A 14,277-nucleotide genomic window follows, 5' to 3' on the forward strand; every position below is an offset into this window, starting at 1 on the left:
CAATCTTTTTAACAGGAGTGACACACAAGGCCAACCTTTCTTTAGATGTTACTCCTATGAATGCACGGACACCAAGATCACTTTCAACATGAACGGGTGTAAACGGTTGGTCGCCACAAGTGTAAGGAACCTCCAATTTCAACTCATACATCTGTTTATCAACTTTAAGTTCCTTGTGCAATATGTCAAGAAGTTGCAAGTACGTTACAGTATCCTCCATCGGTATCACCGTGCATTGAGGGTCCTTGAAAATCCACTTATTCCCTTGTAATTCCCAAACACCATTGTAGGATACAAAAACGTAGACAATAGAGCCTGTGTTGGAAAAAAAAACATTAACATTGTCAGGAAAACTGTCATTTTTCCAGAAATGCAATAAAAAATAACATTATCGAGCTTTATCGAGCTATTATCGAGTTGGAATCAAGCTACCATTTCTCAAAACAGAACACAAACCTAACCAAACCCTCCATCGAACCCTTATCGAGCTATTATCGAGTTATCATCGAGCTACCATTTTTCAAAACAGAACATATACCTAACCAAACCCTCCATCGAACCCATATCGAGCTATTATCGAGTTAGCATCGAGCTATCATTTCTCAAAACCGACCATAAAACACAACCAAACCCTCAATCGAACCCTATCGAGCTCATATCGAGCTACTATCGAGCTCACATATTATAGATCCATTCGACCCCTTATCGAACCCTTATCGAGTTTCCATCGAGCACTAAACCGAACCTATCGAGCTATTATCGAGCTAACATCGAGCTCTTACAAAGACCTTCTTCTACATACCATCGAGCTCAAAACCGAACATAAAACCTAACCAAACCCTCCATCGAACCCTATCGAGCTATTATCGAGCACATATCGAGAAACCTAAACCTATCAAGCTCAAATATTGTAGGGTCCCATCGAACCATTATCGAGTTTCCATCGAGCACAATCGAGCACTAATACCCAACCCTATCGAGCTATAATCGAGCTCACATCGAGCTACATCGAGCTCTTACAAGACCTTCTTCTACATACCATCGAGCTCATATCGAACCGTTATCGAGCTTCTATCGAGCAAAAAAATTGCAGAAAACCCAGAAAAACACAGATCGCGGAATCTCTCAAAAAATCCCGAAAAATACACCAATATAGGCTCAGATCTGTTCAAAATAGCCAAAAAAAAATGTAAACAAATAATACCCAACACAAAATGTAAAATCTCATTACCCATGGTTTTTCTCCTCCAAAAACTCTCAAAATAGATGTTGCCTTTGATATTAACGAATTCACAGAAACAATGGAGATAACTAACAATGATTTTGACAAGAAAATTATACAAAATTGTAGGTTTTATGGAGATTTCGTGAGAATTAGAGAGAGAGAGGGAGGAGAGTGGAAGAGAAGGTTTTGTGAATTTTTGATATAATGGGAGGGGTATTTTGGGTATGGGAGGAAAGTTTAGCATTAATTTGAAAATATTATTAATGTTGGGATTTTTTGGTAATATTAGGTATTATTAGAGATAAAAAGTGAAATTTCCCTATTACAATTGAAGAAGACATATATTCAAGAGCATTTTAAATTGCATACATGCTCACACTTGGAAAGGTCTTTTGCAAGGAACATATCTGCCCAGTCTTGTGATCGAGCCAGTTGTGAAATCGTCAAGGAATTGCCAAGCCACTTTTGCTTCTACTATTTATTGTCAAAAGAATAATTGAATATTGAAAAATGGATAATATAAATACAACATAAATAATTGAATAAGAGATGTAATTAGGAAAAAGTGTTTGGACCAAAGGCCTGTAGGATTAACGAAATTTATTCATATTAATTAATATACAAATCACATACTTTCATTTCATCATCAGATCTTGTGATGTAATTCCACTCTAACTTTTGTCATCTGCTTTCTTTGACCGCTCAAGCTTTTGAAACAACACTGTCAAACATTTTCTTGACCTCCTCACCTCCTCAGTTGTATCTTTCTCCCTCATCTCCTCACTATCTGAATTATGGACCTCTTCCCCTCTGTACTGTATCTTCTTCTTCTTCTGATTTATCATTTGATGTTGGTGTAGGTGTAAAGTCCAAAGAAGAAGTTGAATGAAAATGATTAGTTTGTATTATTGCCTTACTCTGTTACACTGAAAATGTATTTATACAACACTGAGACCTTAACATAACTAACTAACTAACACCATTACCAACTAATAACAGACAGTATACTCTAACAGTTGGATGGGGTTACTACTCCAATGTTCTCATACATTTGATATAATCATATGATCCGGCAAACATTAAAGCAACTTACAAGAAATCCATGAATGGTATAGTCTAGCACATTATTAAAACTTAGTTCGTTGCCTTGTCTCAACCCCCTAGACCCTTTAAATTTTCTACTCGGTCTACAATTTATGAAAACCAAAAGACCTAAATAGCCAAAAATAAACTATAGAATTGGTTAAGTTGATGCTAACTCTGGTAATAATACAAGGCAATAATATAAATCAAAACATAGTATTTATATAAAATAATATCTCATAGAAATTCTTCTCTTCTGTTGTTCAGATCAGAAAGCTATTAGATCAAAAAGAGACACCTTTAAACAAATATACATATTATAGACCAAGCCATGCTAAGTGAAGCTAATTTCAGCAACAAAAATTAACAAGTTCTTCTTCTTCTATTATAGCTAACAAAATATATACAATATAAGCACGCAATATAAACAATACATGCCAATAGAAATCTCTTGATTGCACAGATTCAAAAAGAGCATTAAATAATCCAAAAGGCTAAGTCGATATACAGTAAGGTATTTATTGTATATGAAATACCTTATTGCTCTCCATTGTTATCTTGATTTACTGAATAAATTACAGAGAATAAAAGAGAGAACACAGAGATAAAATGATCATATTTATATATTTTGTTTCAGCATAAACTCATAGATAATGTACCAGGCCTCAAAAGAAGGGTGCAACAAAAATTAAAATGAGAAGTGAAAGCTTTCATGCAATTTTGGAGAGAGTGGGAGACAGAGAGATTCTAATGTTACCTCAATGGGAGCAGAGTTGAAGTCAATGACCAGACCAGAGATGAAAGCAACAAGTGTCATCAACGAATAATTATTTGCTTATGTCTTTGTCGCCAAGGTATGGGAATGGGAACAAGAAGAGAAATGGGGTAAGATTCAATTTTGGAACAGGGAGAAACAGAGAAATTTGAGTCAAAGAAAAATTTATAAATAAGAAACATAAGATAAAACAGAAATAATTAAAAACAAAAACCCACATCACATGCATTGGAAAGATACAAAAAACAAGACTTTAATCTTAAGTTTGGTCAATGTTTTCTTAAAGAAAAAATAGATAAAACAGAGTTTCTTCTTGTGTAATCTTTTCAATTAGGAAAGCATGGAAGGTTTTGCCATGGTATGTAGATGACTTTTCTTGCTGATGAGAAGTATGATTTATGATTGATTTGGTACATTAATCTAGTCTAGATTATGTAAAGAAAGAGTTCTTCATTGTAGTAAATGATTAATGTAAAAAACTCTTAGATTCTCCTGGATTAGGATCTCTCAACTGATCCATGTATTCTGTCAAGGCCTGGAATCTTGATTGGTCACCATGAACACTTGAGTACAAGCTCAACTCAGGAATACAAGCATGCTCACTGCAACAGACATGGTGGGGCAAACTGAAGGTGATGGATTTGTGCACAATAGAGCTACCTTAATCATTCTTTTTGCCTCTTCTTTTTTGAATTTGGACCCCAACTTTGGATCCACCAGTTCCATTATATCTCCCTTTTGTTGTAAGGAAATGGCCTGCAACAACAAGCATGAAGAAGATAAACCATTGCCAATTAACATCAATATGTAATATAAAGCAGGACATGTCCTGACGCTTTATTTTACCCAATCTAGAAGGCATGCAAAGTTTTCATTCGGGTGACTTCTCATGTTCTTTTTCCCAGCCACAATTTCCATGAAGAAGTGGTTTATTGAAGAAGTGGTTTGAATACATGGAATACCTCAATCGATCATAATGGACAGATATAAAATTTTCATGACTTGATTTTGGAGAAAACTCTTCAAAATGCAAGGCACAAGGTTCTCACTGCAACTCGTCAAGATATTATGTTTGCAGCAAGTTTGCTTTCAAGGTTCATGAATGGTCCAAGTCAAAAGCATTTTGGTGTTGGAAAAAGAGTCTTGAGATACATACAAGGAACTATGAGGCAGGGAATCAGATTTGAGAGAAATACTGAAGTGAAATTAGAAGGCTATTGCGACAGTAATTGGGGAGGCTGTGTTGATGATATGAAAAGCACTTCAGGCTATGTTTTTTGACTTGGCTCAGGTGTATTTTCTTTGCTATCCAAGAAGCAACAATCAGTTGCTCAATCCTCAGCTGAAGCAGAGCATATATCATCCTCAGCTGCAACCTCTCAAGTTATTTGGCTTAAAAGAATTTTAAAAGATATTGGAGAAAAGCAAGAGGAAGCTACTGAGTTGTTCTATGACAACAAATCAGCAATTGCAATGGCAAAGGCAAAAAACATATACTTATTAGCACTCCAATCAGCCAAGAAAATCAAGAACCGGTATGACAGTTTTAGTACTTCTTGCCACTTATATATATGTTAGTATAGCTACAACTTCAACTGATTTTCCATTGATTTTCCACAGTACAGCTAGAGACCGAACAAATCTGACTCTAAAAATCTAGTAACATAATGTGCTTGAGTTGAGTATTGTTATAACTGTACAAATTTGACTCTACAAAATGAACATTTGGTTTTATTGCAATCATTAGAGTAATTTCCTTTCAAGTTTTAACAAAATGGAGTTCATTAAATTTAAAAAAAAATATTGAATAGCGTAGGTGTAGCCCAATATGCATTTAACATAATTTACAGTTGAAGTTTTTCTTTTTTATCGTGGTTCAACCATTGATACAGTGACCTCATTGACAGAGCATCTATTACCACTTTGTGTGGAAGGATCATAACTACTACTGCTGGCTTTAAAAGTAAAAGCAGGTTGTTTGGGTTGAGGTTGATGAAATATTTGGTTACTTAACATGGAAGCTACTTGAGCCATGGAAGGTCTATCTGTGGCAAAGTCTTGAACGCACAGAAGCCCAATGTGTATGCATTTCAATGCCTCTGATTCATTATATGACTCGCCTAATGCTTCGTCCACCAACTCTATTCCTCTGCCTTCACTCCATAGCTGCCATGACTGTTTCATTACATTAATATCAGCCTCAATTTTCCACCACAACACACAAACATAATAACACAATTTGAGAGATTTCTTTTGTGAACTACTCACATATGCAATAAGGCCTTGGTATTGATCCTCATCCTTGAAGCTAGTATTCTTTTTCCCGCTTATTATCTCTAGTAGTAACACGCCATAGCTAAATACATCAGATTTTTCCGAAAAGATTCCTCTCAATGCGTACTCTGGAGACATATAGCCGCTGCAATTGATTAAACACACCAGTAAATTAGATGCCAGATGCTATAACAACAATATACTATCAAATCAAATTAAAAGAAGGATGCTTACATTGTTCCTACCACCCTATGAGTATTTGCTAGATCTAACGTGCCTTCAAAAATCCTTGCCAATCCAAAATCAGAAATTTTTGGAGTCATCTTCTCATCCAATAGAATATTACTGGCCTTCAAATCTCGATGTATTACCCTTAAACTGGAATCGCGATGGAGATACACAAGACCTCTCGCAATTCCATCAATAATGTTGAATCGTATGGCCCAATCAAGCTCTACCCTTCTTCTATAATCTATATAAGAAACCAAATCACGCCACTAAAAGTTGATTAGTGACAATGTCCAACAAATATACTTCTAATTGAAGGATAAAAATGTGGATAAAGATGAGAGACTAACCGAAAATAAAAGTATCTAAGCTCTTGTTGAGCATGAACTCGTATATTAATAACTTCTCTTCATTTTCAATGCAGCAACCAATGAGCTTAACAAGATTTCTATGTTGCAGTTTGGAGATCAATATTATTTCATTCCTAAATTCTTCGTAGCCTTGTGATGAGCTGCTAGACAGTCTTTTCACTGCAACTTCTTTCCCATGTAGTTGTCCCTGTAAATTTCCAAACATAGCTAACTAATTAGCTCATTCACTCACCCATTCACCTGCATTTCTCCATTATTATTGTAGTGTAGTAGATTCTATGTAAACTATTGAAAACCAAATGACCTTATAAACAGGACCAAATCCTCCTTGACCAAGTTTGTTTGTAATACTAAACTTGTTTGTGGCCATTAGTAGGCTATCCAACTCAAAAAAATGAAGCTCAGGTTGATCGTCTCCTCTCTTCAAGTTAGTACTTGTCCAAATCAAATCATTATTTGTTGCAGTTCCTAATGTCAAGTCAATAATACACATAATATTCAGCAATAAATACGACCAAAAAATACAAAGTTTTAGGTCCCAATATAATGAAGAACATCAACATCATGTACCATGAGATATGCAATGCTCAAAGCAGTAACAATCACAAATTGAAGCTTAGATAGATATTATTCTTACTTTTTCGTCTAGGCAAACCGAAGGCTACAACAGCTAATAATGCTGCACCAGCAGAAACAGCTACAACAAGGCCGATAATGATTTTGGTCTTACTCAAATGTCCTTCCCGTGAATGAGAAGATACAGAATAAACTATCATAACATATATGATTCCATCAATCATTTCACATCATGACTTGATCATATATAACATTATAATAAGTAATAAAGACGAACAAAAATAATCAATAATTAATTTCATCCTAATAAAAAACACACACAATTGTGTGTTACTTACCAGATTCTATCGAGATAGCTGATATTAAAGACCCATAATTTCCTTCCTTTGGAACATTCCTTGTCCCTTTCCCCGTCCATTGGAGGCGGATCTCCAATGTGTTATGACTCACAACAACTGTGTTAATTACTTTGATAAACTCCTTATCAGCTCCTTTAGCTTCCTCTTTAATGTTGAAATCTGGCAACACCCGTTTTCCCTATAATAACTTACTTAACTCAGTAAAACATAAGTTCACAAGCTGCATTAAGTAGCATAATGATTAAGCTACCTGAACATAAACATCAAATACTCGTCTTCCAACACTCTCAACACTCTCATAATATTCGTCGTTTTTAAATACTATCTCTGCAAAATGTAGTTTCACAGTGTAACTTCCATTTCTTAAGCAACGAGCAAAATAAGTTAGCGAAAGAGGCGAGATGCGTGCAGTTGTGTAGAGCTCAGGCTTGTTCATTCTTAATCTAGATACATTATTTGCTATATATCCTGGCCCTTCTTGTTCAGAATTTCTGAAATGACCGGTGTTGCTAAATCCCCAAGTGTTGGCTGAGTTATGGAATAAATTTGCAGGACCTACAAATTCCTCATCCCCTTCATACTTTATGCCTCCAATGGTAGTTTCTTTTCCACCACAATTTATATGCAATGAATAATAATCTACACATCAAAGATCAAACAATGTTGGTTAAAAATATACAAAAGAAATGGTTTATAATCCAACACAATGAATGGTTTTTTTTTACCTTTTGAACATGGAGTCAAGCACTTGCTGAGCATTCTACATTAATCATATTCAAAGCAAGAATTAGTAAAGTATAATCATAATCAAAACTATTGTTATTCTTGTTTCAATTGTTTGTTAAAGCTTACGAGCTGTCGTCATGACCAGATGTGCTCTGAAAGTGATTGCTGATAAAAAAAAAAGTTAAGACACAAATGTATTCAATTGTGAAATGCTTATGGTTCAATGAATATGGAAATAAATGAAAGAAAGAAAGGAAGCAACTCTTACAAATGATCTTGACAAGTTGATGGTTCAGATATCTCCGAAAACTTATTGTAAGATATATCTATGTTCCTGAACACAGTAAGAAACTTCATCTTTAGCTAAATATTTTTAAGTGACTTTGTTTTTGTATTGGCAAAATTATCTTCTTTGTTACATCTTCTGTTAAAGAGTTAAAGAGTGAGCTTAGAGTTGGGGTTTGTAGGTCATCATTCTTCTTGGTAATTTTGGTCTAGTTTACACATTTTTGTAAAACATAGCATTGGTACTTACATGGGTGCACCTCCGGATATGTTCGTCCACGCTGGAATAGGCCCACTGAGTAAGTTACTTGTTAAATATCTATTCAATGTGCAACACCATAGCATAAGAGAAGGAGTAGTTTAATTATAAAGAAAAGAGTAATAAAAAAAAAAGGGACCAATGAAGTTTGAGTTAGTTACATATAACGCAAAGGTAATATTTGAAAATTTGGAAGTGGCCCTTCTAGTTTATTAAAGCTAAGATCCCTGCAAAATAAAGATCTTAGATGTCTGTTAAATTCGCTAAAGATTAAGTGTTTAAATTCCAAGGAATAGAAAATTTGACAAGAGAATAATCGAACAATTACAAGGCATCTAGCATTCCCAAATTAAGAATATGTTCATAGATATTTCCTCTTAAATTACAGCTCCTCATTGTCCTGCAATTTCAAACATGGTCAAATAATTTAAAAAATAATCAAATATTGGTTGAGTTCCATCACAAAAGTTTATGTATGGAGCTTACAATGTAGAAAGGTTTGTCATTTTACTCAAGTCCGGAAAATCTGACGAGTTCTCCCCATTTAAGTCAGTTATACTTCTGCAAAGATTGCCTCATCACAAACGAAGTTAGCAAACATATATATATATATTAAGATCTAAAGGAGACAGAGAAAATTAGAGAATGAAAAAGAACTTACAACTCTGTTAAGTTTGCCAAGGTAGAAATACTAGGAGGAATTGGCCCACTGAAACCACTTGCTTCCATCTCTCTGTGGAGAGTAGCATGTAAAATCAATATAAATTGCTCATAAATTTTGAAAACCAACAAAGAGATCAGTAACTCTTACAATCTGTAAAGTTGTTTCCAATTGCCAAACTCAGGCATCCTTCCTGTGAAGTAGTTGCTACTGATCCTACTGCAATGAAAAACATGAGTCACCAAAATATGTTGGTTCATTTGGGCTACGAAGTTATAGTACACTTACAGCGTGTGTAACTTGGAGAGATTGGTGAGAGACAGAGGGAACTGTCCAGTGAGATTGTTTGCATTTAAATTCCTGCAGCCACACCATTTCAATTAGTTAATGTCATTTCTACTACTTTTTTACTACTAGATGTGATGAAAAGGTTAGGGATTCTCACAAATATTCCAAGTTTACCAATTTCCCAAGCTCAGCGGGAATGGTTTCAGAAAACAAGTTGCTCTCCATGTTCCTGAATTTGCGAGTTTATTATTATAATTAGCAAATCACAGGAGTTTAAAAGAAAGAAATTAAATGGGATAAGAAAGAGCATACAATACTCTGAGAGTGGTTATGTTTCCTAATTCGGCAGGGATTGGCCCTGTTAAATTGTTCACACTAATAACCCTGCACGCCCACATTTGTTCAAACAATCAATTACTACTACAGGCCTTTTACAGCTTAATATATCTTGAATAATGGTAGGGATAAATGGAAACTCACAGCGATTCCAAGTTTGTTGAAGCCCATTCTGGCGGTATCGAACCACGGAGGAAGTTCCGATTTAGATTTCTGCAAGGGAGAAGAAAGACTGGTACTATATAGAGAGTGTTGAAAAGTATTTGAATAAAAAGCTTTGTTTTTACATACACTTCCTTAAGGTAAGGTAGCTTCCATAGTGATGATGGAAGCTTGCCACGCAGTTTCTGTCCTGAAAAAGAACTGCACATATAACAGATGTCAACAGAAAACTCCAATCCAGTCATGGTGATTATATATATGTAGCCGTGAGCTAGGAGGAGTTTACAGGCTTTTGATATGGCATTTATTATTAGCAGAGCTGGAGCAATCGCAGATGACTTCATTTGTGTAATATTCTGTGAAAGGGATATAAGAATATGTTGGTAGATTACAAGGGTCATCGAAGTGCCTATCATCATACTTGTTCAGTTGCTTAGCTATTTCTTTAAAAGCTTCCACTGCATAAGAATGATAATAATAATAAATTAACTAAAGAAGATGAACAAAACCAAAGTCTGCACCAGGTATGTAATTTCTTGTTCTCCAGATATTATTTAAAATATATATATATATATATATATATAAGATGGAGGGATTTTTCACCTTCATCCTGGGGAGGAATACTAGATTGGGCATTGCATTTGAATGGTGTCACTGCCAAGAAGATGATAAATAGTAATAGTACCTTAAATGAAGCCATATTCATCATTCCCAAACAAGCAGTGCCTTAAATGTTGATATATATAGATATATTCTTTAAGAAAAAAGATATTATAATTGTTGAATATTCTTTAAGAAAAAAGATATTATAATTGTTGAATATTCAACAATTATAACAGATAAAGATATAAAGATACTGATTTTTGGATTGGTTGGTCCTTGTTTAAATTTCAGTTTGTTATATTTTTCAAATAATCAACATAATAACGTTGAAATAATAAATAAACAAATAAAAAGATAAGACTATCATAGTTGGAATAATATAGTATATATATATATATGTGTGTGGTATACCATAATGTTTATTTATGATATTTATACGTGTGGATGATAAGAGACATAGAATGATTGAGAAAGTCAAGTAAAAACCTATACATATAAAGAGAGAAAGTGTAGCTATATTATATAGAAGAGATATTGATTGATTGTAGTTGAAGTTTACTTATATATATAGGTAGGGGTCCTATATAGGTATTGCTCATGTGGAGCTGTTCAAAAGTCTGACAGTATATATATATCAAAGCCGTTCATTTGATCAAATGGTGCAAAAAAAAGGTTTCCACCGGTGCAGATGTTTTTACTGTCTCCACTTGAGCAATACCCATATATATATATATATATATTTGGATAATTCTATGGTAGGCCCTTCAAAAAGAGCCTTATCGTAGGGCTCTTTTGTGTTCTCAACCCGTAAATAGTTTTCGGCGCGATTTTTTTTTATGAACATGTATATTGTAGTTATTTAGAGCATCCTGCAAATTTTCAGAAAATTCCGAATAATTTACAGTGCCGAAAACAGATTATTGCTCGCGTGACTAATTTTTTTATGCGCGTGGAAAATAGCATGTTTGAACTTAGTTTTCGGCACTTTAAATTATTCAGAATTTTCTGAAAATTTACAGGATACTCGAAATAACTATAATATACATAATTATAAAAGAAAATCGTGCCAAAAACTATTTAAAGGTTGAGAACACAAAAAAAACCCTATGGTAGGGCTCTTTTTTGAAGGCCCTACTTTCCTCTATATTTATATCATACAATACATGCATGCCTATAGTACCATTTCACTAATTTATTGCTAATTAAGCCAATAAAGGTCCACGCGCTTTCATAGTCAACTCCCATGATTGACTCCAAAAAAGAAAAAACAAACTCTCATTTTGGACTGTGCAACACATGTAAAAAAAAATTCCAATAATCTCATAACAATTATAACAATTAGTCAATTTGCCCTCCTTTTATTAGTAATATGTTTTTGCTCCTTCATTTTTTATATTTTCTTCAAATGCTCCCTAAATAGCAAAGTTAGTATTCTTTTACTCCTAACAAATTTTCTTAATATAAATTTATCCCCCTAACTTTTTGCCTATAACCAAATATCACATAAGTCATAAAATTATTCCAGTTTTATCTTAAAATTTTATTTTTATTATAAATTTGATCATATAATTAAATTTTTTTATTCAATTATTATGAAAATTAAAACAAAAAAAAATATTCATCTTTTACCTACTATTTATAGAACTTGATTGTGACTTTTTTTGTTGGATTATATAATTGATTAAATAGTTAGAAAAAGTTTAATAAAGACAATTTTTTTATAATGTTATTAATGTATCTAAACTTGATTCAGAAAAAACTACAAAAATTTCTAAACTTGTATAGTTTTGTTATGATATTAAATCTTTTAACAAATTTAAAATTCAATAAAACTAGCTATGAACAAATCTAAAAAGTAATTTATACAAAGAATAAAACAATAAAAGCTATTTTTTATTTTTTAAAATTTATTAATTAATTTTATAAATTGTTGAACAAGCTCCAAGTGTTATGTAATTAGTTCCGGATGTGCAAAATGAAAATGTCATCATCAAATATATATTTCACTTAGTTGTATGTGTATAATTTTTCCATGACAATTTTGAAAGGAATGATTTTATTATTATTTTTTAAATAAGGAACGAAGAAATTTGTTACATTAATATTCATCAAGGAGAGCATCACATTAATTGTGATTGTAATTACTAAGTCAAGGTCTCCCCCACACACTTGCCACTTGCGAGTATCACTGATTGTAATTATTTCATTTTTTAATGAAATAATATTCTGTCTCTGATTGTAATCACTGATTGTGATTGAAAATAAGATGGTCCATATTTTATGAAGTAATTGAGGGAAATATCTATATTAATCAATCATAATAAATTTTCATTTTTATTACTTCTTAGTTAAACTTATAAGTTTAATTATTTTTGAAATTACCCTACTTTTATTCCCTCACAATTTCTCTTCACTTCTCTCCACAATTAACTTTTTTTCTCACTCTTTTCTACTACCAAATTACCTTATTGTTCTTATTAATTTCCTCTCATTAATTAGTCATGAATCACTAGTAAAGAAATCTTAACATTAGATATTAACTGCTAGCTAGATGAAATGTGGACAGACAATTTCAATCACTCAACATCTATAATTAATATCCCAATTTTGTACTCTCTTGACTCATTCAAATTTGAAAATTTATCATATATCAGTTACATATATATATATATATATATCGATCAGGAAACAAGTATACTTTCCATGAATTCATACTAAGCCAAGGTGGGTCCATTATGTGTGTCAAATATTAATGTTGATAATCATCATCATCAAAGTAAGGCACACCACAATGCAGCTTTTATATTTGTGTTCAGTTTTTTCTCTTTGGTTTCCCGTCATTGTTTATTGAACTTGTACTAATATATATATAGCATGTCATTATGAAGAAATATGAGAATCAATTTGAGATGGAGTCAGAACAGCAGGATGTTAAGACAACATTCCTACATTGAAAACTTAAAGTGTTATGCATGTATCAGAACCTGGAATTAGTTACTCAGTTAGGAGATTTGTTATGATTTTTTTAGGTCTGTTACAATTTACAACAGATGTCTCTAACTGAATTTTTCAGCTTCTTCTAATTTCCATTGTAACATATATATATATATCTAAAGCTCAAATAAGAATGGGTGAGTTTTTCCATTCATTTCCATTTTCTCTACTGGTATCAGTGCCTTCTAAGTGATAATTATGCAAAAGACACAATCCATAAAACCCAAAAGAGAGATAGCAAAAAGATGAAGAGAGAAAAGGGAGGCTAGAGTGTATTGCAAAATAGAGAGAATGTATTCTAGATTACAAAACTAATAAGCCAAGCCTTTTATATAAGGCAAAAGATATAAAATAACAATAATTAAAAAAAGACTAAAATGCCCTCAAATAATAACTCTAACACTAAGTTCCAATTTCATCACCTTAATTTTTTTAGTTTTATAAACATCTAATCCAATTATAATAACTAAATCAATGCTTTTGTAAAATCTCACAACTCATTTCTCTCTGGCTAATCAATCCAAAAGCTCTGCTCTTGAAGCTGAGATCTCAGCTATGACTTTAATATGTGAACATTCTATGCAATCCAAAGACAAACAAATATAAAGAAATATGAAAATTCTATGTGTGGCATGAGAATGTTATATGTTCTCAGAATCTAGAACAAATATTATTATTTTTGAACTCTGTTATTCTCTACTACTACTGGGACTTTTGTTATCTGAAAAAATAATTTTAGAAAATTCCATGCATGCTATTGTAGAGAAATATATGGTGTTCTGGTCTTAGATATTGAGAGATGTTAACATCAAGCCACCTAAAGTCAGAATACATTTTAAGAGTAAACCATGACTAAGAATACTGTAAGTCAAAGTTAAATCAGATGTGAACATTTGAATATGTAAAATATTTTCTATCACTATTGAAGTTGTAGCAAAGATAGTATGTCTTATGTAAATCTGATGTTATTTTTTTTTCAATATAGAAGTTTCAAAAGTCTGAATTATAGTTTGTTTGCTTTGGTGCTAAAGAAGCTTAATACTATAGGCTGAAATAGTTTGACTAATCATTG

The 14,277-nt window shown here is 32.7% G+C and overlaps 2 protein-coding genes across 4 annotated transcripts; both read right to left on the reverse strand.

The window, feature by feature from the left end:
* Positions 1 to 3,439: 3,439 nt before the first annotated feature.
* LOC133800650 (probable LRR receptor-like serine/threonine-protein kinase At1g53430) lies at positions 3,440 to 4,230 on the reverse strand. The gene is made up of 2 exons (XM_062238679.1): positions 3,930 to 4,230; positions 3,440 to 3,839 (listed from the first exon to the last, which is right to left on the reverse strand). The coding sequence occupies exons 1-2, from the start codon at positions 3,999 to 4,001 to the stop codon at positions 3,660 to 3,662; spliced, it is 252 nt and encodes an 83-aa protein (XP_062094663.1). The 5' UTR covers positions 4,002 to 4,230; the 3' UTR covers positions 3,440 to 3,659.
* Positions 4,231 to 4,872: 642 nt separating this feature from the next.
* LOC133800631 (probable leucine-rich repeat receptor-like serine/threonine-protein kinase At3g14840) lies at positions 4,873 to 10,315 on the reverse strand. Of its 3 annotated transcripts, XM_062238641.1 has the most exons (24): positions 10,212 to 10,315; positions 9,895 to 10,066; positions 9,738 to 9,809; positions 9,591 to 9,659; positions 9,423 to 9,494; positions 9,268 to 9,339; positions 9,111 to 9,182; positions 8,973 to 9,041; positions 8,823 to 8,894; positions 8,648 to 8,722; positions 8,490 to 8,561; positions 8,323 to 8,388; positions 8,153 to 8,221; positions 7,886 to 7,951; positions 7,744 to 7,782; positions 7,617 to 7,651; positions 7,142 to 7,530; positions 6,871 to 7,069; positions 6,594 to 6,725; positions 6,261 to 6,424; positions 5,936 to 6,143; positions 5,592 to 5,829; positions 5,352 to 5,502; positions 4,873 to 5,258 (listed from the first exon to the last, which is right to left on the reverse strand). In XM_062238641.1, exons 1-24 carry the CDS (start codon positions 10,312 to 10,314, stop codon positions 4,950 to 4,952), a joined length of 2,985 nt encoding a protein of 994 aa, XP_062094625.1. In that variant the 5' UTR covers position 10,315; the 3' UTR covers positions 4,873 to 4,949. The 3 variants fall into 3 exon arrangements, with proteins under 3 accessions (XP_062094625.1, XP_062094626.1, XP_062094628.1); XM_062238642.1 differs by lacking the exon at positions 7,744 to 7,782; XM_062238644.1 differs by lacking the exon at positions 6,594 to 6,725.
* Between the last annotated feature and the right edge of the window lie 3,962 nt (positions 10,316 to 14,277).

Source organism: Humulus lupulus, chromosome 9 (genome assembly GCF_963169125.1).
Source record: "Humulus lupulus chromosome 9, drHumLupu1.1, whole genome shotgun sequence".
Taxonomy (NCBI): domain Eukaryota; kingdom Viridiplantae; phylum Streptophyta; class Magnoliopsida; order Rosales; family Cannabaceae; genus Humulus; species Humulus lupulus.

What these genes read in the sequence shown, in the direction of transcription:
- LOC133800650 (XM_062238679.1), bottom strand. Translation starts at nt 4,001, where the DNA reads ATGGAAATTGTGGCTGGGAAAAAGAACATGAGAAGTCACCCGAATGAA. An exon ending in TTGCATGCCTTCTAGATTGG is followed by an intron (nt 3,840 to 3,929) that starts GTAAAATAAAGC and finishes TTGTTGTTGCAG; the next exon opens with GCCATTTCCTTACAACAAAA.
- LOC133800631 (XM_062238641.1), bottom strand. Translation starts at nt 10,314, where the DNA reads ATGAATATGGCTTCATTTAAGGTACTATTACTATTTATCATCTTCTTG. An exon ending in CTACCTTACCTTAAGGAAGT is followed by an intron (nt 9,660 to 9,737) that starts GTATGTAAAAAC and finishes TCTCCCTTGCAG; the next exon opens with AAATCTAAATCGGAACTTCC. An exon ending in ATATCCGGAGGTGCACCCAT is followed by an intron (nt 7,952 to 8,152) that starts GTAAGTACCAAT and finishes TACTGTGTTCAG; the next exon opens with GAACATAGATATATCTTACA.